The 22,456-nt window shown below is 28.4% G+C and overlaps 1 protein-coding gene across 4 annotated transcripts in view; it reads left to right on the forward strand.

Annotated features, from left to right (window-relative positions):
• LOC129963357 (neurobeachin-like) overlaps positions 1 to 22,456 on the forward strand; it is a 235,459-nt gene that overhangs the window by 118,849 nt on the left and 94,154 nt on the right. For all 4 annotated transcript variants that reach the window (XM_056077686.1, XM_056077687.1, XM_056077688.1 and 1 more), the window contains 5 exons: positions 245 to 371; positions 1,489 to 1,597; positions 1,680 to 1,971; positions 2,758 to 2,910; positions 5,217 to 5,353. In XM_056077686.1, coding sequence (XP_055933661.1) covers positions 245 to 371; positions 1,489 to 1,597; positions 1,680 to 1,971; positions 2,758 to 2,910; positions 5,217 to 5,353 — 818 coding nt within the window. The remainder of the gene's footprint in view (positions 1 to 244; positions 372 to 1,488; positions 1,598 to 1,679; positions 1,972 to 2,757; positions 2,911 to 5,216; positions 5,354 to 22,456) is intronic.

Genomic DNA, 22,456 nt, shown 5'->3' on the forward strand with positions numbered 1-22,456 from the left:
TATAATAAATTTTTCCAAATAAATTCTGTTCACGAGTAATATTTTTTTCTTGAAATATGAGTTGTGTATGTGATAATTCATAAGAATGCCTTAAATCATATTTATAAGTAAATAAGTGCAAAGGAGAGAGAAGAAATTATGTAATGTTGTTTTTTAAATATTGAAATATTTTAGTTTTATGCTGTTTGTTGTTTTTAGATTTTTTTTTAATGTAGAAATTTAATATTTTTTCTTGAAATTATAGGATTATGCACCTTCAAAAACAGCACATCTGTTGTAGAACTAGTGATGCTTTTGTGTTCCCAGGAATGGCAAAATTCTTTACAGAAGCATGCTGGCTTAGCTTTTATTGAATTAATAAATGAGGGAAGGTATGTTAAAATAAATCTTTGCTACAAAATAGAAATTTTTTCTGTTATCATTTAATTATTTTATATTTGTTAAAAATATAAATATATTAATGCAGTAATTCATAAACATTTGCCTTCTCCACTTTTATTTAAAATGCCTTTGTTTTAAAGAAGGTTAATTAAATAAATTACATTCTTAACTAATTTATATTCTTACTTTTAAAGTTTATATTCTTTAATAGCAGTATCCAACTTGCTTAACTGTATATTTAGAACTATAAGAATTTTTATATTTACAGTCTCTTTTTGTCTTGCATCACTCTGAAGAATGGGGATTAAATCTGTTGTAGGATGGGGATATTTTTCCTTATAATCAGCTTTAAAAATGGAAATAAATAATTCATTTTCACCCAAATTAAAAGAATACAGACAATTTAAAATTATGTTCTATTTATGTAGATCATATTTCAATAAAATTATTTTCCAGCATGGAAAATAATTTTAGAAGCAATCAAAAGTTTTTATGTCATTTGTTCATTCACAGAATATTTCAGTTTGAATTAAATGAACTTTGAATGAAAAATCCACCACCATGCTATAACAGAAGTTTATGTATTTTTTATTAAAGCAATACCTTTAAGGTATTTATATACTGTTTATGTTACCAACATTCCCCCACCCCCCAACTAAATAAGATAGCAGTGGCAAGGAGATTTTGCCAACTTGTGTTATAGAATATTCAACTATGTTTAAGCAAATTATGTGTAAAATTTACATTAAAATTGAAAGTAAAGCAACATAAAAGATTTTAAATGCAATTTTTTTTCTTGGTTTTTATATAAGCAAACCATGTATTTAAATTAACTTCTGCATGAAATGCTACTTTTTAAGAAAATAAAATTTTATTGCCAAATGTCAATATTTTGTAATATGAAGAAAATGTCAGTTACTTAGATTCTGTATTTTATTCTTTTTAGTTTACAAGGCGTTTTTATTCTTTTTTAGGATTTAAAAATAAAATAATAAATATATTGAATATAACCTCTGCAATATTCTGAAGTTTTATTTTTGTAATTGTTTTGATCCCTTTCCTTAAAATATTGAAATTCAATGAATTGAAATCGTTTATGTATTTCAGACTTCTTTCTCATGCAATGAAAGATCACATAGTCAGAGTAGCAAATGAAGCTGAATTTATTTTGAATCGCATGAGAGCAGATGATGTTTTGAAACATGCAGATTTTGAAGTATGTACTTCACTCTAAAACTAAAAAAGTTAATTACTATTTATATTCATGTTCTTTATCTAAAATATTGCTATTTATTTAGTCTCTCTGTGCTCAGACTGTACTGGACAGAAAAGAGGAAGAGAAGATGTGTGACCACCTTATAACAGCTGCTAGACGCCGAGACAGTGTTACTGCATCCAGAAATATTGAAAAAATTTTAAATATTCTTACAAACAAACATGGCGCTTGGGGTAATAAGTTTTGTACACCCCAAAGAGAATTCCTAAAATTAGATTCTTGGGAAGATGATGCTAGAAGAAGAAAACGCTTTGTACAAAATCCATATGGTTCTAGTCATCCAGAAGCTACTCTGAAAGCAGCTATTGAACATGGTAAGATTGACTTATATGATATATTGATTAAAAATAAAAAGAAGGATTTATTTCATACCATGGTGCTGTAAAAGCATTTTTATGGATAATTTTTTAATGTTATGCAAAATTTATCATGATAAATATTTTATAATTATCATTCCATGGCACATATTTTTCATGAATATTTTTTGCAAAACACAGTTTTTTATAAATACAATGATGTTTTTTTTTTTGCACTGGCAATTTAGGTAATCACCTCATGCCATCTAGATTATTAGGAAGCCTTAAATTCTATGCATGCAATGTATATCATTGCATGCATGCATGTGTGTGGGGAGGGGGGAGGGGGAGAGGAACTTCCATATTGTTTTAAATCTGTAGCTTCATTTTGTCAAAATCTACCTGCTTTTCAATCTCATTTAGGTGATGAGTGCCTTGAGAAATTTAGATTGGCAGTACTTAAAAATGCATGCTGTTTATAGCAAATGAATTTTAAACCTTCTGCATGTGTATAAATATGAACAAAAATTAAGTAAATAAAAGAATGAATATTCTATTGGAAAATTCGTTTGCAGTAATAAATAACTTTAATAGTTAGAATTATTGACAATCTTAAATATAATCTATATTTAATAATCCCAAAAATGTGTATTAAAAATTATAAATTTTGATATAAAATTACAGAGAATAACAATTTTATTTTATTTTTTAGTGAAACATCCTATTTCCCAATATTTTTTTTTTGAATGAAATTTTTTTTCAATATTTTGTAATTTATTTATTTTGCTTCATTTCAATTTGCAGGGGCTCCTGAGGATGCAATATTACAAGCCCGAGAAGAATTTCATCAGCATTTGGCACTTACACGAAGACAGCAGCAACATCACTTACAAAGCAGTGATTTACTAGATGACAGTGATTTGTGGGATGATAAAGATCTGGATGCTGAATTAGCTGGTAATAAGACAATTTAAATTTATTTTCTTTTAGTTTATGAAGTCAAGCCTCTGACACTAAAGTTTTTATACTAATTTTAAAGAAAGTGTATTATTGTTACATTATGATGTTTAATTTCATAGTATTGTTACAAAAAGTAAGTTTGAAAAAAATTGTTATTTATATTAAGAATTAGATGCTCCACGATTGAAAAATGTGTTGGTGATAGCAATTATTGATGAATTTCTATAGAAATATGCATATAAATTAAAATTTTTAATTTAAAGGGCATTTTACTCTATGCTAATAATTTTTTCCTTTGAAAGTTTTATAAAGTTATCGAATTGAGATCAATGAAATTATATACACTGCATTTCTTACTTGCTGATTTTATTGGTCCAAGACAAATATGCTAGCTTTTTGAAAGAAGATGGCTTTAAATTTCATTGATATCCTTTGTGTTTTTGCAGATTTATTGCTAATCATTTTTGCTTATCAGAAATGAATTATGTGGTTTGAGGATTTGGAGAATGATATACTAATTCAGTTGTAATGACTGACTATTGTTCAGAATTCTGATATTCTGCATTATCTTGATTTTAAAGTATGATTTAATTCAATAATTCAGTCGTTTCCTACTTGATGTGATTATATTCCACAGACGTTGATACTCTTTATCCTTTTTAATAAACTACAAATTTATTAAAAAAAAAAAAAAATTATAAGCATCTTTGGATGTTTTCAAATGAGTATTTCCATCAGTATTTCATTTCTCTGGGATATTAAGCGCAGAAAACAAATATATTTTTATTGTTGAAGAATTCAGATTAGAAACCTCCAAATTTCAGATCCTCCTGAGTATGAAAAACATACTTTTAGAATTGTATCTGTCTATTAGTCTCTGAGTGCACCGATGTAAAAACGTTTTTTTTTTCATCTAGATGTATGAAATTTGTTATATACTCCTTATTCTAAATTTGTAGACTTCTATCAGCTTTAACTTGTAAGTAATTAGTTGAAATGCAAATGAACAAAATAATTACTAAATGTAAAGAGCTAGATGGTTAAAATTTAGTTGCATAATTTTCTGATCTAAAGTAAAAATCTATATAAAAATTTGAACCAAATTTGTTAAAGGTTTACCCATACATTTGCATGCAATTTTTTAAAAACCTGGGTAATTGACCTGGATAATTTATATTTAGTATAAGTAAATGCTAAAAAAATTGTTGTCAAATTTTGGATTCAATCATTCGGCATACTCGGTTTTCTTCATTGTATTATGAAGCATAAGAAATTCTTGTGTTGTGAAAATAAAAATATTAGCATTTTTGGTATTCACTACATTGCTTAAAATTCACAATTTTTATTTAAAAGAGCTATGAAGGATAGAAATCTTTATTAGGGAGTGTGCTATGCCTGCATGTTTTTTGCATGCTATGTTTAGTGAGAGGATGATTATTTTTTTTTTATTTGTATTCATTTATATAGAACTTTCGCTTGTTATTTATTATTTTCCATAACTTCAAGCTGCATTTAAATTTGTTGAATTCATCGAAGTTTGAAATATCAAATTTATTATATTTAAAGCTTTATGAATTTGAAGAGAATAGCAAAAATTTATGTAATATTTAAACTAAGTGTAATTTTATGAAATAATAACCCATAAAATTAGCCATCTTCATATAAAATTATGATCAGTAACAAGTCTTTATGAATGAAAATTGATATTTTAAACTTGAATTGATATTTTAACAGAATTGTATCCGTTAAAAAAAGGATCTTGTTTATTTTATTTTTTGTACTAAATCAAAAAGTAATTAAAAATATAAGATATTGATGAAAAGCCTAATACAATTACAAGTCATTCAAATAAATACACTTCTTTTTAATGTTACATATAAAATTCTGGTTAATGTTACTGAATGTAGTTTAATTTGTTATTGTTTTAAGCATAGCCATTGTAGGAGGACAAAATTACTAGAACATGTATCATGTAAAGTAGGATTCATATTTACACTTGCATTGACACTAACAAATACGTTTAAGGATGAGAATTATGAAATTTTGATAATTCATGATCTGACTTTTTTTGCAATGAAATTCATTATTATTCCGATTTTTTTTATAAATGTAATGTTCCAAGCGATATTGCATATTTATACTCCGATTTTTTTTATAAATGTAATGTTCCAAGCGATATTGCATATTTATACATTAAAATTTTTTTATTACTACATTAATTGGATTATTAATTACTATTTTATATTTCTATTAGTTTCTTTAATTTATCATGTTAATAATTGGCTTTTTATTTTTATAAATAGGGCCAGTCAGCTTCAGTACAAAATGCAGATTAATAGCTCCTGGAGTTGTTGTTCCGGGAATGCTGTCAATCACTCAAGCTGAAATGTTTTTTGAGGTTGATGAAGATGACTCAGAATACAAGAAAATGGATCCAGAGGTAAGAAAAGTTTTAATTAGTATAAATATCTAATGAATGATTTCTATGATCAAAAAAACTATTCAGTTGAATTTAAAAATTTTTTGGATACTTTATTTGCAAACTCATTCAAATATTTATAAAATTAAAAGAAAGCAAATTAAAGAAAATAAAATGTAAATTCTAAGAAGCTGACAATTAAAATTTTCAGTTTACCCGTAAAATATTTATGAAATGCATTCTGAATTACTCGTAATTAAAGAATAATAATTGCTTTAAAGTTTTAAAAATCCATATTGTCTGTGCAAAATGTGAAAAACAAAATTTAGATCTAAGGGTTTACATTAGATCTAATTATCTATTTAATAGAATTTTTATAATTTTGTAATTGATTTGAATATAATATTTCTTTTAATTGTGTGCAAACTTGATTTTAAACTAAGAAAACAATGTAGTATAAATATTCTTCAAAAATTAATGTCTTTTTTTAAAAATTGCAAGTCATTGTAAATAAAAGCTATTGTTAAAGTTCTCTACATGAAAACACAATATATTTTTTAACATTATTTAGTATCAACAATTTTCCACATTTTATAATACTTATTCAAGGGGTTTATAAATAGCTTTGATAGGATTCAAATGAAACAATTTTATGGTGATAATTTTAGGAAATGATAGAGTGAAAGTAAAATATTCAGAAAGGTTTTTCTAACTTCAGTAGCTTAGGTTGATAATGAGTGCGACAAGGTAAGTGTATGCTTCATTCTTCAAGTGGATCGAAAGGTAAGTGCACATCTTCATCAGCAAGTGTAACTTGAGGTATGAATTTACTCATTTTATGGGATTCAATAGCGGCATGTCCTTAAGTTTTAATTTAAAACCATTGGCAATTATTCCAAATATTTCTTTATCCTTTCCCCTACTATTTGACTTTATCTTTAGTAGCAGCATTTAGTAATTATGAAATAATTATAATAGTCTTTCTTAAACATGATTTCATTATAAAAACCTCTTGTTCTACAAAATCTGATTTAACGTCAGACGTGAAGTCTTGAATCTGTTTCTTACTGCAGATCTTAATAACTCAAAATAATTTTCAAACTTGCTCAATATGCTCAATATGGACATCAATTTTAAATGGCGAAAATGAAGCTATATTAAACTCTAGTCTAATTAATAGTCTCTATTGAACTCATCTGTAATTAAAGTGAAAAAAATCAGAACTAATCGCTTCTCTAATATTTCCCTTACTCTTTTCTTTTCCAAACACTTTTTTTAAGCTTTTTTTTTTGTTTGTTTATTTTTATTTTTGGTGAAAGAACTTGCAAGTTTTTCAGGTCCTTTTAATACCCCATGAAGGAAACATTTTTTGCTTTTTGCATATTATTAATTTTGATTGTTTTTTTATCAGTCCTTTATTCTTGTTTATTTATCATTATTTAATAGTACTTAATCAGTTTTAAAGAAAATAATAATTTTTTGAAAAGAAAATAGGTGAAGTACATATTTGCAAATGTTCGAAATTCATTTTTGAGTCATTTTTCTTGTGCAACAAGAATAATTAGATTCCTATGCAAGGAATTCATGTGTTAACAATCATAATTCATACATCAACATTAAATTCCACTGTAAAAATTCACGTTTGATACAGGTTGGAGAAAGAGGTTCTTAAATCACCTCTAAAGTGTGCCCAAATGGAAAACAGACTAGCTGTAGTGGCATTGCCTCAAATTCATTGAGTTAATGTTTAGACAATAGATGATATGGTGATATTCCCAGTTACATGCTAGTCGTAACGAGTTCACATCAAAATCCTCATTTCTGGAGAGTTGTTTCTGCAGTTCATTGCAAGATGGATTTAGCCAGATTAGCATAAAGAGCAGTTATCCAATTTCCACACACAGAAGGGGAGTATAGAGAAGTATGCTTTTCTTGAAGGATGAAATAAATGATAAAGAGCAGTGTCTCATTCCATATTTTGGTAGTATTAGTGGTATAAGCTGGGACATGTAAACATGAAGGATTTGCAGACGCACGTTGTGTCCAACAATGCCACAACAATGCACATTTCATTCTGCATGTATGTGTAGAAGCTCATACAACAGAATCATTGGATCACCAAGTATAAAATTGTTGTTTAGCTGTCAATAATCAAATAAACAGTGCATTACATAATTAACAAAATGCTTTTTTCCCGCCAAGTTTGTATGAAGTGAGTGCCTAAGCATCTGAATCTGTCAACAACCCAGGAGCATTTATGCTGATTATATTCACGCTCATTCTACATGCATATATCTGTGTTCAGTGCCAATGGCGATTATTTATAGTTTTATTATTCTACTTGCATTGTAGTCTCATTATCATTTGAGCACAGTTTATAGTTACAAACCTGGTTGTTGTAGCTAATGTTTGATTTGGGAATAGTTGTGCAAGTTGGAATGTTTAACATGCAATTATCTTTTATTCGGAAATCTTTTAAAAGTAATTATTTACATGGATTGTACTACTTTTTTTTTTTTCATTTGTTTTGCTCATTTAATAAATCAAAGCCATCTTTTTAATAATTTTTCAAAAATAAATTGGACATGTTGCTAAAATCCATTATAAAAAAGTCCCCCCCCCCTCTAAATTGAGCTTTAAAATTTTTTTTAAAGCAATTCCTTTTATAATTTTTACAGTCAAAATAAAATTTTGTGCCTCCTTTCTTAATCTAAATATGAAATGCTCTCTTCTTTTAATTACATAAAAAGTATTTTAGTTTATATTTAATATTGTGTTAAATTATATTAAAAGCATTGTGAGGTATCAGCTATCAAAAGTAGCTTAACATCTGTTTTAAGACAGTTTGATTGTAATTTGTAGTGCAAAGAAGCCAATCTATAAAAAAATTGTTAAGCTGCTTTCAGTAATTCTATTATTTTTGTATCGATCTGCAGACATTTTGGCAACAATAACAAATTTTGCTACTAACGTATGTTTGCAATAAAATATCCAAGGATGAAATCAGAAATGTTAATTGCTATTATAGATGAATAGCCCTGAAATGCAGAATGCCAAATGCAATACCTTAAATGTTTATACCCTATTTTAAATTTCATTAGCTGTTGGCATCCTTTTCTTTTTAAATTAAATTAAATTTGAAAGAGCATTGAATGGGACAAATAGTTTTCTTCAATTTTCAAATTTTTTATAGAGTATCATAAAGGTAATTCACACTTATAATCTGAGATCAGTAGAAAATAATTTCTGTTTGACTAATTGCTTCCATAAAAAAAGACGGGAAAGCTCAAAATTCATCCTATTAATCATAAGAGCCCTCCCTCCTCAGATTAACTAAACAAAGGAAAGTACACCAAAATATAATTTTTTCGATACACCACAAACATTGAATATCCCCCAAGTAATTATTTATACTTATTATATTATGTATTGCATCAGCAGATGCAATATTGGGGGCAAATGTAAATATAAATCTTTTATCTCTACTATAATGAAAATGAAACTTTGTGTTGACTTTCTACAAGGTAGACTGTATGGCCTATAGCTGACAAACTTGGCACAATATACTTTGGAAGGCAGGAATGTGCGCATCTTAAAAATATCTTAAGAATTAAAATATATATCTGCTTAATGACACCAAATTCTTAGCAATATAATTTTTTTTCTCTTTTTAATTAATTTTTAAAAAAATATTCTAGATGTATATTACAACAATATATTTAAATATTGATGCGGAATTTGAAACCTTCGCATTATTACTACTAATATTTCATTCTGCCTTTTCCCCATTGTTGTGATTAAGATATGAAGATTCAGCTTGTTTTTTCATGTTGAATAGGTTTCAGCATGCTTTTAATAAATTTTTTCACATTTTTTTTGTACATAAATTTAAAGTGTATGTTCAGGAACACGCAATAGTAAAAAAATTTCCAGAATTTTGGCAAATTTAAAAGGGGGAAAAAAAAGAAAAAAAAACTGATTTATAATAATAAATTTCATTGTTGTAAACTAAAGAGGGATGATTCTGTTTAATATCTGTGTAGTAGACAAATAAAAGTAAAGTTGCAATATCGCGAAATTTAGAAGATAGATGAACCGGTTATTTATGTTTTTTCAGAACGCTTTAATGTGATGGGATGGTCTACCTTAAAAAGATTTAAAAAAAAAAAAAAACTAAGATTAGTTATATAATATGGTGTTATTGTCAGACAGTTAGCTTAATCATGGACATGAAGATATATCTGGACGATTTATCTGAAATTAAATATAATTGATATTCCCAGCAAACTAGCTGGTCCCTGAGGCGACTAATACTACCATAAATGTTATAATCATTCGCAGTTTGCTTTCAACAAATATAACTGGAGAATGGTTTAGTTTGCAGATGAATCTGTTTTGTTTCAGAAAATGTTTATCAGACAGATGAGGTATGGTTACTAATTATGTATTTAAAAAAATATTAATTATTAAAAGAATGACAAAAGGAGGGAGGCAAATGCGATAGAACATGTGTTTTACAAATATATTGTCGACTACCCTTGTCATGCCACAGTTTCGCTATTTTTACTTTCTCAAATACGAAGGGAAAGAATTGTTATCATCAAATAATTTATACTCGAGATTTTAACGAATACTCATGCTTTTAGACTATCCCATATTCAAGAATGATCTGTTTTTGAACAAATTCAAAATACTTTGAGCTTGATGGATGAAATTTGTTATCTGAGTCTTAACATCAAATGTATAGAGCTCTGTTGAATTTTCAACGAAATTCTTTCCCAGGAAAATTGTCTGCCTGGCCGTGCATGTTCAAATTACATATAACTATAAAATATAAAGATCTAAGTTGATAAAATTTGGCACATGATTGCAGGTTTTTGTCAAATTTTGAATCAAATCCTTCAGCGACTGATAACCTGTCAGTTCGTGCATTCGCTTGTTTATAAAAACGATCAAAGTGTAATGTTTTAGGTAAATGAAATTTGGCATGTGATCTTGCTTTTACAACTGTATTTTTGTAACTTATTTTCGATTTAATCGGTTGGAAAAAGGGCTTACAAAATGCATACTTCATTTTCTTTACAATACTACTGAAGCAGAAAATGCTCATATCCGGGATTCTGAATATAAAAATCTGAGCTTTTGTGACATTAATTTCTTTTCTCAAAGTCCACAGTATTATGTAGAGGAATGGGGGTAGTAATATCTTTAATAAGGAGCATGTGAAAAAGTTTTCGAGGACCACTTCTGTCGATTTAATTTATAATTGTCGTTATAAATGCTTATTGTTTTATTCTATAATAATCTTATTTTTTGAAAAATTTTGGTTCCATTTTACCGAGATTTTCAATAAAGGATAAATTGGTTTTGAAATTTAGCAAATTGGAAACAAGTGTGTTTACTGGTAGAATTTTTGTGATGACCTTGAAAAAGTTCCATGATTCCCTTGCAGAGAATTGTAGTTTTCCTCATGCAGAGAAAATTCGCAATGTTTCACATCAGTTAGTAAAGTGGCAAATTGAAAAATAGATCATGTCTCAATGGATTCCCGGCGCAAGTGTTAATATATTCTTTAAAAAAATATTTATTAAAATACATTTAAGTAACAGTGTTTCAGAAATTTAATTGTTTATCTATCAATTACGAATTTATAAGGGGGAAAATTTTTAATAAACTAACATCATTTTATTGCTGACATTATTAGTTTCATTTTTTAAAAAAAATTTATTTTGGAGCAGACAGAAGAAACACCATGACTCGAAGGAAATCACGAGATTCCTCATCTTAAGAATCCTGGATAGGTCACTTTCTTGGCACATTTCTAGACCACCGTGATAGATATAATTCATTCTTTCAAGCTAATCGTAATTAATTCTTTTTAAATTACTTTTAACTTGGGTCTTTCTAAAATAATTTGAGGAGCATTATTATCTATCTTGCTGTCTTATAACTCTAAGCCTAACTCTGAGACTTATTTGTTGAAGAGAAAAACTCGTTAACCTAGACCCCAATTCATCATCTACCAACCGGTTGTCAACATTAGATGAAGGAATTTCACTCATTGTGTTCAGTTCGTAACATTGTCCTATTAAATAATTTAATTGCTTGGTTGGTTGTTTTCTCTGCTGCTATTTAATTTTGAACTTGTTTGGTTTTTAATTTTTTTCATTACCTCCGTAATTATTGTTTCATTATGTCTTATAATAGTGAAGAATTGGTTTTTAAAATAAATGAAATTAAAAGTACAATCGATGCAGATCATAATGTAGGATTCTCCCCTCCTCTCCCATCACTTAATTTTAAAAGTTCTTATCGATTTTTAACGATTTTTAAGGTTATCAAACTATTTAAGCATTTTGGGAAATCTCTAAACTAGAATATTGGCGACATGAAGAAATTTTCTTGTTTCAAAGCAGTAATACGTACCCTCCAAAAAGTACGGAATTTTCGTAGTTGCTATAGAAATTAGATGAAAACTATTAAAATACGGATATATAATGAAAAACTACGGAAAATTACAAAAACCCTCGAAAATGCCCTCTTTTTGAATCCTTACTCACTGCGATGTTGGTAGTGAACGAATTTTTAGCGTGGTTAGAAAACAAACAAACGGAAAAGTGGGCAATGATGACTTAAGAAAGGTAAAAGTGCTTGCTATTTAATGAAACAAAATTGTAAATGTGTAACAAGTAGTGGTAATTTGTTTTATCTACAAAATCTTGTTGTGAGATTTTTTTAAAAAATTATTTCACTTATATATTTAGTGAATGTCTGTTAAATAATTTTGTATAAATTTTGAAAATATTTATTTTAACTTCTTAAAATTCTTTGGAAATATCTGTTTTTCAATAATTTGTTGATGTAATGAAGTAATATATTGGTAAGAAGTGCTAATGATGATTGGGGAATCAATGTTGGAGGGTATGGTAATATACGGCAGCCTTATGCCCTGCACTTCGCGGATGTGCTAGTCTTAGTTAAGGAGTATAAAAGTCTGCATCGTCTGTAGTCAGATTGGATTTATCAGGACTCAAGTGTTCGACATGTAGAGTCGTACATTTGTCAAAATTAACTCAATTTTTAACTTTTTGTTATGTGAATTAAAGTATGAGTTCTTACCTAAATGCATTGATTCATACAAGTCCTGTGCAAATCAGTACAGCATGCAATCTATGAAAACTTGCCTTTCATTAATCATCGTACTTTAGAAAACAGCTATCGAAGTAAATTATCAACATATTCATTATAATTATTTAAATAATCGCGCATTGTTAATCCGCGTTTTACTTTGCATTTAAAAGCTTCTTTGTTGTGGTGTAGGCACAAATTAAGTAGTATCTGAGTGTTTTTATATGGAGGGGGGGATATTGTTGTGTGGTGATGAAATACAAGATGGAGCAGGTGACATTGTGGATAAGCTGGTATTCAACTCAGAAGAATATATTGCATTTAAAATGTTTTATTTTATATAGGGACTGAAACTCTAATATAATCTAACAATAATGGAATAATTCATATTTTGAAGCTATCATTTGATATTTTAGATCAAATATTGACATATCGTTGTTCAAAGCATGATTGCAATAAAAAAGTTTAAAAATTAATTTTTAAAATTTGTTAATTTTAAGGTTTCCTGAAGTTAAATTATTTCAAATTAAAATTATGATTTTAGTAAGGAATATAGAAAATATCATAAGTTTTCGGAATTAAAATATAAAATACATTAAAATCCTTGTACCCTTAATGTTTTTAACTTCGTTCTGCTACCTTTTATTGGTATTTTACTACTCTTTATTAATTTCAAATATCAGCCATATATACGGTTTTGGAATATCGGTCATATGTACGAACGTAAAGACTAGTCTTAAGTCGCGTTATTTAAAAAAGAAAAGAAAAAAAAAGTTATTTTCGTTGCACTGCATCCTTGAATAAAAATAAAAATATATTTTATTGATCATCAGTATTTCCAAACCATATAAAGGAATTTTCTTTAATATTTTTGGTATTTATTTTCTCGTCCACATTAAGGTATTTAGAATTTTGACAACTTTTATGAAGAGGGCGGAAGGACTGATCTGTACATTTTATAACGATAAGCATCCATCGAGTTTTTCACACTAAATTATTTAACAATTTAAGTTAATGTAATTATTTTGTGGAAAAATATGGTATTCAAAAAACAAACAAACATATAGTTATTTATAAACCATTGGCGATAGTTTTAATAAAACTTTTACTTAAGCAAACCTTTATACAGATCAATGAAGCAATCAGTATGTTTTTAAATGCTACAAAAAAGCATGTTCTGTGCCATGCATTTAATCTCGTTTTTGAGGTACTTTAACTATATACTTAGAGAACTAACTATATATTGTAGAAATAATAATTTTCATCGTAAATATTCTCTGCTTTTCTCCTTTCTTCTTCTTACCTTTTTATTGATTTTTTTTCGTCCTATTCTGCCGACTAACCACCACGATGTTCTTTTGAATACCGCTTTATGTTACCAAACATCATGTCGTGATATTTGAACTTCAGAGCTGAAGCAAACAGGGTAGCACACAGAGATTTTCTCCGCATGCGATCATCCGTCTTTTTCTATCCCAGTCTACCTGTATCAGCGAAAATGCTTTTGCATGCGCTCGGTCAGACGTAAAGGTCATGTGAAGACAGCTGCTTAGTTTAGTGCCTATATATGCTATTCAGAATAGATAGGAACCACACAAAAGGCAGAGGAGCTAGGGGGAGAGAGAAACTGTGTTGTTGAAGGACCACACGCAGATTGAGATCCCCCGATATAACGCCCCCTGTTTTAAAGACAGGATTTGATGAAGTAGGTCGACGATAGAGATTGATCTTGACGGGTGCTTCCCACCTAACGCTCCCTCCCACCCCACATCCCCATTTTTTCCATGCTGCTTGTGCCATTTTGTCTGTTCATCTCAAAAACTAGTTTATAAAATATTTAATCGCCAGATTGTTTGCTCATTTAATTACTAAGATGCAATGTTTGCAGTTTGGTTTTATTTATTCTGTTTGTGAATTGAATAATTCACCTGGGAGGTAAAATGATAGATTCCGAAAATTTGTGTTTGGCGTATATGAAACAGTTAAGTTTTGTTATCTGCTCACGTCTATTTAACACAGTCACAATGACTACATTAATATGATTTCGTTATATTTGATGTTAATTTAAAATGCGACGTAGGGAATTAAAATTCCCTATGTCGCTTTGTGTTCCTTAAATTATGAAGAAAAGAAAAGAGAGAGAGAGAGAGAGAGAGAGAGAGAAAGCAAAGGGAGGGGATTCTTTCAAAATAATTTCTTTTAGGTTTAAAATTGTTTCTGAAATTATAAAAGAAATTTGTTTCATGCGATGAATTCGTTTGAAATTTACTGTAATTTTTTTAATGATGTATATAAATCGATGAAATCCTTCGCCCTGCAGAAAAATTGGATATTTTGAATTGATGCATATATGGATTACTTTTTATTCATATTCCAATGAACGTTTATGGAAATTTAGATATAAGTACTGCTCAGGGCTTTTTCCCCGTCCTCTTTTTTATATTGGTTTCTTAAGCGATTATCTGTGGCAGTTGTGCTAAATGATGACTAGGTTATGATACTATTTTTTCGTCCCTATTTCATATTTTGCTTTTAAAAGTGCCTCAAACGATTTAGCCTATTTTCCCGCTAGATTAGACTTTGTTTGACACCTGTTAATCGATTTCTTTCCTCTGAGAGAATAGAGTTTTTGTTGAACTCTATCCAGAGTATTTCTAATAATATTTTGCAATTTCATTGATTAGCGAAGCATTGAAATAAGTGTAACTGTAAAAGCGTCCAATGAAGCAGTTTGAAACGTTTGTATAGTGACGATTTGTTTCTACTTAACTTTGCCATTCGACAATATGTATTGAGAACAATTTCTTTGCCACGTTATATATATATAATATAAATAGAGAGAGAGAGATTATGTGTTGTTCTGTTTAATTTAAGTAACTTGCAAAACAATGGCACGAGCCATCATTCATGCTTTTTTCGGGGGGATTACGGTAATAATGTACTGCAACAGATGGCAAAGTAAACGTAAGTTTATTGATTATTTGTATTTTCATTTTGACCCACATTCCTAATAAATGATTTGTTTGTGTTTATAATTAATATCCGGTTTTTAATGACTTATATTTGACTGCATTTATCTATAAATCATTCATTGTATTCACCGTCTTCAAGTGCAGATTCTTCTGATTCTTTCGTATGTATAAAAGTAGGTTTCTAATACTTAAATATACATTTTTATGCGCATAAATGATCGACCAAATAAATTCTTGGCATGTGCAGGCTTTGCTGCAGTGAGTACACACCTTAAGTTGAGCGTGTAAAATTACCTATTACGATAATAAATTTATTAAGCCTAATCACTGGGTAAGATCCTAAAGCGTTGAATATCCATCAGAGTGAGGCCTGTGCGGTTTGGGAGTGCCCTGAAGCTTATATCTGTCAGTAGACTACATCAGTCCAGTCAACGGGTGACGCCTCGCGTTAGTGGCATGATAAGTTGTTTCATAAGAAGAAGTTCATTAGCTTTCGATTTTATTTTTTCCCCCGTAAACGAAGTATCTCTAGATCTCTTTAGCGTCTGCTTATTCAATCTTGTTGCTCTTGTATGGTGTCAAATGGAGAGTCTTATATTTTTTAAATATTTTCCTCCATTTATTATATAATAAAAATGTACTAAATGACTTTGTACAATGTTTTAAGTCCCCCCCCCCCCAATGCAGGAGAGCCTTGATTGAACTCAGTGAGATGAAAGATTGATTTAATAGTCAACTTTATCTATGTTTCTGGATTATTAACCCCTTCGCATACAATGACGTTTCTGATATGTGCATTAAATTACTGAATTTTTAGTTTTAAATATGCAGTATAATGAAAAGATTAAGTAATTTAACATGCAAAAATTACTGAAATACTTCAATGTCTACTATATCCCTTATAATATTATCGGAATTAAAGTAACAATAAATGTCCTAAATAGGAGTTATCCAATTTGGAAGTTAATTCATAATTCAAATGGTTAAAGATCATTATGTAGTATGACTGCTACCTCACTTGCTTGGTTTATATAAAGGTAAGAAGACGCAGAGCATAAATTTTACCTCTCTTAGTGCGTCGTAAAATTTTTAAATTCAAATTAAAAAGTTGTAAAACATATAACTGAAGTTAAATACTATCTAAAGATATCAGATAAACGGCATTTTTAGTTTCAAATTTGACGCATATATGTAAAGACTGCTTGTAGTTCCCACTTTAGAATTTGATTATTGATATTTGGTCGTTGGAGAAACATTAGGTTTACATTGACTTATTTTTAAAGAAATTACTTTTTATTTTATGAAATTACCTGCGTCTAGCGAAAGCAGCCTAAAAGTTCTTTGGTTTCGAATAATAGTCACAGGATTTAATATTTGGCGTAATAACACAAGAGACGTCTTAATACTAATTGCTGCTAAAAACAAAATTCCAACTATTACAAATTCAGATATAATGCGCAAGTGGTTCGTGAGGTAAAAGTAACGTGCGGGTTAAAAGATGCCAACGTACATACAAATAAACATATTTAAAACATATGTTTTGTTTATTTTTTGTGGAAATATTTTTTTCATGGTGTTTTTATGGTTTGCGTTTATATTCATTTTATTTCAAAAGCCGTGGTGTTTTGTTTTTTGACATGCTTAATTAAATTTCCAAAATCTAGTTCTTAGCTTATGATCTGATAATTTGGCAAGAAAAGTTAACAAGGGTTGAAAAAAAGCCTGAATTCTAGGTATTAGTAAATTAAAGAATGTTGAAAAAATATGTTTTGAAAAATGATAAGCTAAAAGGATATGCCCGTTGATGCATTTTTAAATAAAGAACGACATAAAAATATGCAATAATTCAAAATAATGCAAAAAAAAAAAAAATGTAATTACCACTTTTAAATTAAATTAACTAGTTATTCGATTTCGCTGCCAAAGTTATCTAGTGAAATGAAATCTTATTGAATGAACTCAAATTTTAAGAAAAAATCTTATTTCTCAATAGGTTTACGTTAAAAATTTAAAATTGCTAAAATATTAGACAAAATCAAGTTAAACAGTAAAAGATATTGCAGCTTGCATATTAACAAAATAAAAACAAAATATGTCTGAAGAATTTTTTTTTTTTTTTTAGCAATTGCAGAAGCGGGCGTGATAAATGTGATTAAAAAGTTAAATAAATGTTAATATTTTTACAACAAAGGAATTATTTTTGTAAATAAAGGATAGCATTTTTAGAACAACCGTTTAAATTAATTTTGAAAGTTCTTAAAAATCAAAGGAAAAATTGTCTGAAAATGAAATCGGTGTCACTGCAAAGTTAATTTTTTGAGTTTTATAAGGATATAATTTTTTTTTTTTTTTTTTTTTTTTTTGCTGCAATATATTATAAATTGTGACTAGTCAAATATTGTCAAAATATTTTACTATCATTTCTCCATTTTTAGGGAAGCATTAACAATTTTTTAATAGCAGGCTGCGTGCCAAATTTCATCAAAATCTCTCAAGGCATGTGGGAAATGTATAAGATTCAAACAAACACACATTCAATTTTATATACAGAATTTTCGGAGACTTTTATGTAAAAAAAAAATAATAATAATAATAATAAAAATACTCTACCTTGTTTAATCTATATAAACATGACATTTTTAAAATGTTTTATTTTTTAATTTAAATGTTTAATATAATAGAATAATTTAGGTGAATAGAATTTACTATCGGGAGACTAAGGAAGCAATCAATTATGTTAAGGCGCAGATGTTTAGCAAAGAATCAGCTAGCTTTGCCTTCTAATTAAAACCAAGTTTGGAGACGCATATTTTGCCATTGTTCAATTAATATGACTAATTAATCAATTTATTATCAATGCAAAAAATAATGAAAGTTTATCTTCTTTCGTATCGATTATGTCCTGTTTGCTACCCGAATCATAATCAGGTTTTTTTTAAAAACTTTTTTAAGATGCCATATTTTATTTATTTAAATAATTTAAATATTTTATTTTTATTTGAATTTTCATGGATTTTTATTTTGCAGTTAATTAAAAGAAACTTGACTCATTTTCATTTGCTTATGTTAGAAATTATCTTGAATTTTATTTTTAAAATTAATGAATATGTTTTTAATTTAGAGAAAAAAGACGAAAATTTAACTGCAGTCTTGTATCATATGTTTCATCTTTTGAAAATGTTTGCATTTTTATTATATTTTCCTCAAAGAACAAACATTTCAACTAATTATTTTAGAAAAATTAGCATCGAATTTTATTTAGTTCTTTGCAAACTGTGATTATCATTTTAACAAATCGAAACTCTTTATTTTATTGGAGAGAGAAGAAATACTAAAGAAAAAAAAATTATCATTCTTTTACCTTGAAGTTTTTTTTAAATTATTATTATAATACATTTAGTTTTTATTGAATCAGAGAATTTTTTTCAAAAATAATTTTTTAAGGTATTACGTAAATCATGATACACATTTTGCTTTAAACATGAAGTTTCAATGCTGAACATTTATACTTTCTATTCTGTTTTCTATGAGCATGCAATCATGTTATTTGACTAAATGAAGTTTAATAATTTTCCGGTTAAAGTCCAAATTTTTAGTGAAGTAAGAGCAAATTGGATGTGGGATAGGATGCGCTTAGCCTAAATGAATATAACAGTGCAAGGCTGCCAAAACAGTGCAGATTATAAGTGTATCAAATTTTTAATTTAAAAAGAATTTTCTGAGGATATTAATTAATTATAAATTACGTATAAAAGATTTAATGGAAATTTTTCTCAACCATATTTATTAATATTTGCAAATTTTTTTCTGTTAAAATCTTTTTCTTTTAACTTTGTCACTTCTTATATCCCAACGGTATCTTAAAGCTAGGTAGTCATTTAGGAATTTTAATTCATGATAAGATACTAGAAATGTGTTGTGAATAGTGTATAGTTAAACAAAATTAGGAAATTTATAATTTAAAATTAAACATTCGATTTTCTACTTATTGACCATTGAACTGAATTTGAATATATATATATATATATATAATATGGTTGAAAATGGTTTCACTTAAAATTAATTATACTTCTTTAAAACATCAGATAAGACCTCATTTATTACCACTTTCGTTTCCTACTTTATTCTTCACACTCCAACAAACCGCCTCCATATCATCTCCAGGTAGGCGTGAGTTGAAAATCGAGAAAATAATAGGTGTTCCGCTGAGAACTACTCTTTTTTTTTTTTTTTTTTTTTTTTTTTCCCAGCGGACGGATCCGTGTGATTGGTATGAGTGACAAACAGCAACTCACGCTATTAAGCGTCACCGGTCGACCACAACCCCCTATTTCCACCTGGAGGTCGAACTGCTCAGTAACAGCGTATTATGCGATGATAGAGCTGCCATCGTTACCTAATGAGCAGCTATCCAGCGTCCTTTTTCTTTTTTTCAACTATAACCAGCAATTTCTTTGTCCGCCAGTGGACAGCAGCCCGGAAAAAAAAGTCCCCTATAGTTTGTGGTTTCGTTGCTCTTCCTCCCATACATTCGCTTGTTCTCGGTCCCACACCCCCGCACAAACCGTATTATTTGCGGATATTAATATAGGATGTTTTGACGCTCGCCAGTAGCTGGTTTTAGTTTCGTAGGATTCTTTTCTTTTTATGGCGTTTTTTGAGAAGTCCGAAATTTGATGTTAGTATTTCAAATCGCTAGCTTTGATTTTCTAAGAAAATCATATGGCTTCTTAGCTGTTTTTTATCCCCATGAGAGGTAGTTAAGAAGTGTTGCGTAAGGATCATTCTCTAGTATTTTTCATTATTTATCATTTTTCTCGCTGAAAGATTTGTTGTTTCGATGTGATATGATTAAGTCGTTGTAAAATGCAATTCGATAAAGTGAAAATTTGTTTCATTTGATTGAATGAAGGGAGTCGGTTTTAACAGCCAGATTTAAGCCCACATCCAACTACTCAGACAAGTCATAACAAATTCACTTTATTCAGAATTTGCCACGTGATTTTTTTTTTTTTTTTTTTTTTTTGCGTCGTTATAAAAATTGTTGGTTAATTTTAATTCATAAAAATTCTAATTACTAATAAAATTACTAATAAATTATTATAAAATATTTTATTTGATTGGCATTTTTTTTTCCCTGGAAATTTTTCGAACTCTTCAAGATGAACAATCTTCAAGAAAGAAAAACGTTCTTAAAGAGAAACAATATTATAAAAATGAAGACTAATGTGTGTTCATTTTCATTGTATTGTAACTCTTTTCTAACTTAAATATCTGTAATTTCATGTGTACTTTTGCATGTGTTGAACTGTATTTTCACGTCATGAGTTTAAAAAAAAACAACTGTATGTTATTTAAAAATGAATTTTTCTTCATTATTTTTTAAAGGATTAATTAATAAATAATAAGGAAGCAACAAGTCTGTGCTTTAATAAGTGCATTCTTGACCTCTATTAGTTACTAATAGAAACTACTTCCATTTTATGATTGAATTATATTTAAAAAAATATTATTTAAAACTTTTTCATAACAACAATCGTGAAAAGTTTCCTTGCTTGTCTAATTTTTAGATTCAAAGTTTAAATTCTTATTTTTATGTTGTTAATAACAAAAAATAAATCGAAACGTGATATATCTTAAAGGTTACTGCTTAAAATGTTATGTCCGGAATTCATATATTTTTCAAAATATGTAATTTAGCCATAATTTTAAAAAACATTTTCAAAAGTTTATTTATTTGCGTGCTTATTGTGAAATAGCTACCTCCTTTTCAAAGTTAGTGATGTTCCCTACTTGTTTGTATAACTCAGTAATAAATATTAACCTTTTTGGATTAGACAATGTAGAAATCTAGTCATAATCACAAATGTTGTATAAAAATATATATTAAAAGCACCCTAACATTTTAACGAAAAAAACAAAAACAAAAAAAGGTTCAAGTTTGAAGTGTTAGTATGTATTCAAAGTATAGTAGTAAATATAGCAAATCTTTCATTCACATATCAAGTTATATTTATTTTCTCTCTATTTATTTGATTATGTATTTCCGCATGCTTGTGAAAACTCAATACATTTTAAAGTCATATTTAATGACTTTATACAAATCGAAAGGAAAACTAAATACATTAGTTCAACGTTATGAAAAGAAACAACCCTGGCCGTGTTTAGATTTTAACAAATGAGTAGAGGCACATAACTCTTAAAAATCGTCTGAATCATTCGCGTGCACATTTGTGTTCTCGTATATATTTTCCCGGTGTTTAAATGAATCTTCTCTCCCCCACCCCCCATCTGTGTTACACGGACCACTTGCGGTTTCGCGTGCGTGTTCGCTTTGCGTGCTACACCGTGTGAGCTGATTCCAGCTTTTTAGGACCTCTTGCTAAAGGACGAACAAGGGAAGTAATCGATTTTTCTGCATCCCGTTAATTGATGAATCGTATTTTTTGTCATACGCACTTGCTTCAATTGCTTCTACTGATAGGCGTAATTTGTTAAAAATGTTATTAACGAAACTGAAATGATTTTATTCCTAATAAACATGAGTATATAGAATAATAATGTAACGATATTAATCATTCAACACTTTAAAATCCTATTCGTTTTGGTTAATTATGTAATATTGAAACGTTATTTAAGTATAGAATGTTAATTTTTCAGCAAACTTTTGTTTTGTTGTTATTTTTCTAGAATTTTTTTTTTTCTAAAAAATATATACGATTCATTATTTATATATTAATTATTTCATTTTACAAGGGCTTTTCTTTTTCTGTCATGCTCTTGGACAGTTCGTTGATTGTAATACGATAAATAAATAATACTTCAATGTAGGGGATATGTGTTTGCTATATTATTTACTAGCCATTTTTGGCGGCTTTAATATCTTCATACCTGTTATGTTTATTGTTGCGCATGAACCTTCGTAATGGAGTCGAATCCTCTGACTTAGTGCCTTTAAAAACTTTGGTATCTGATAATCTTGGGTATCTGTATTATCTATTTCAAATTCATATTGTCCTTTGTA

Source organism: Argiope bruennichi, chromosome 3 (genome assembly GCF_947563725.1).
Source record: "Argiope bruennichi chromosome 3, qqArgBrue1.1, whole genome shotgun sequence".
In the NCBI taxonomy this organism is placed as follows: Eukaryota; Metazoa; Arthropoda; class Arachnida; order Araneae; family Araneidae; genus Argiope; species Argiope bruennichi.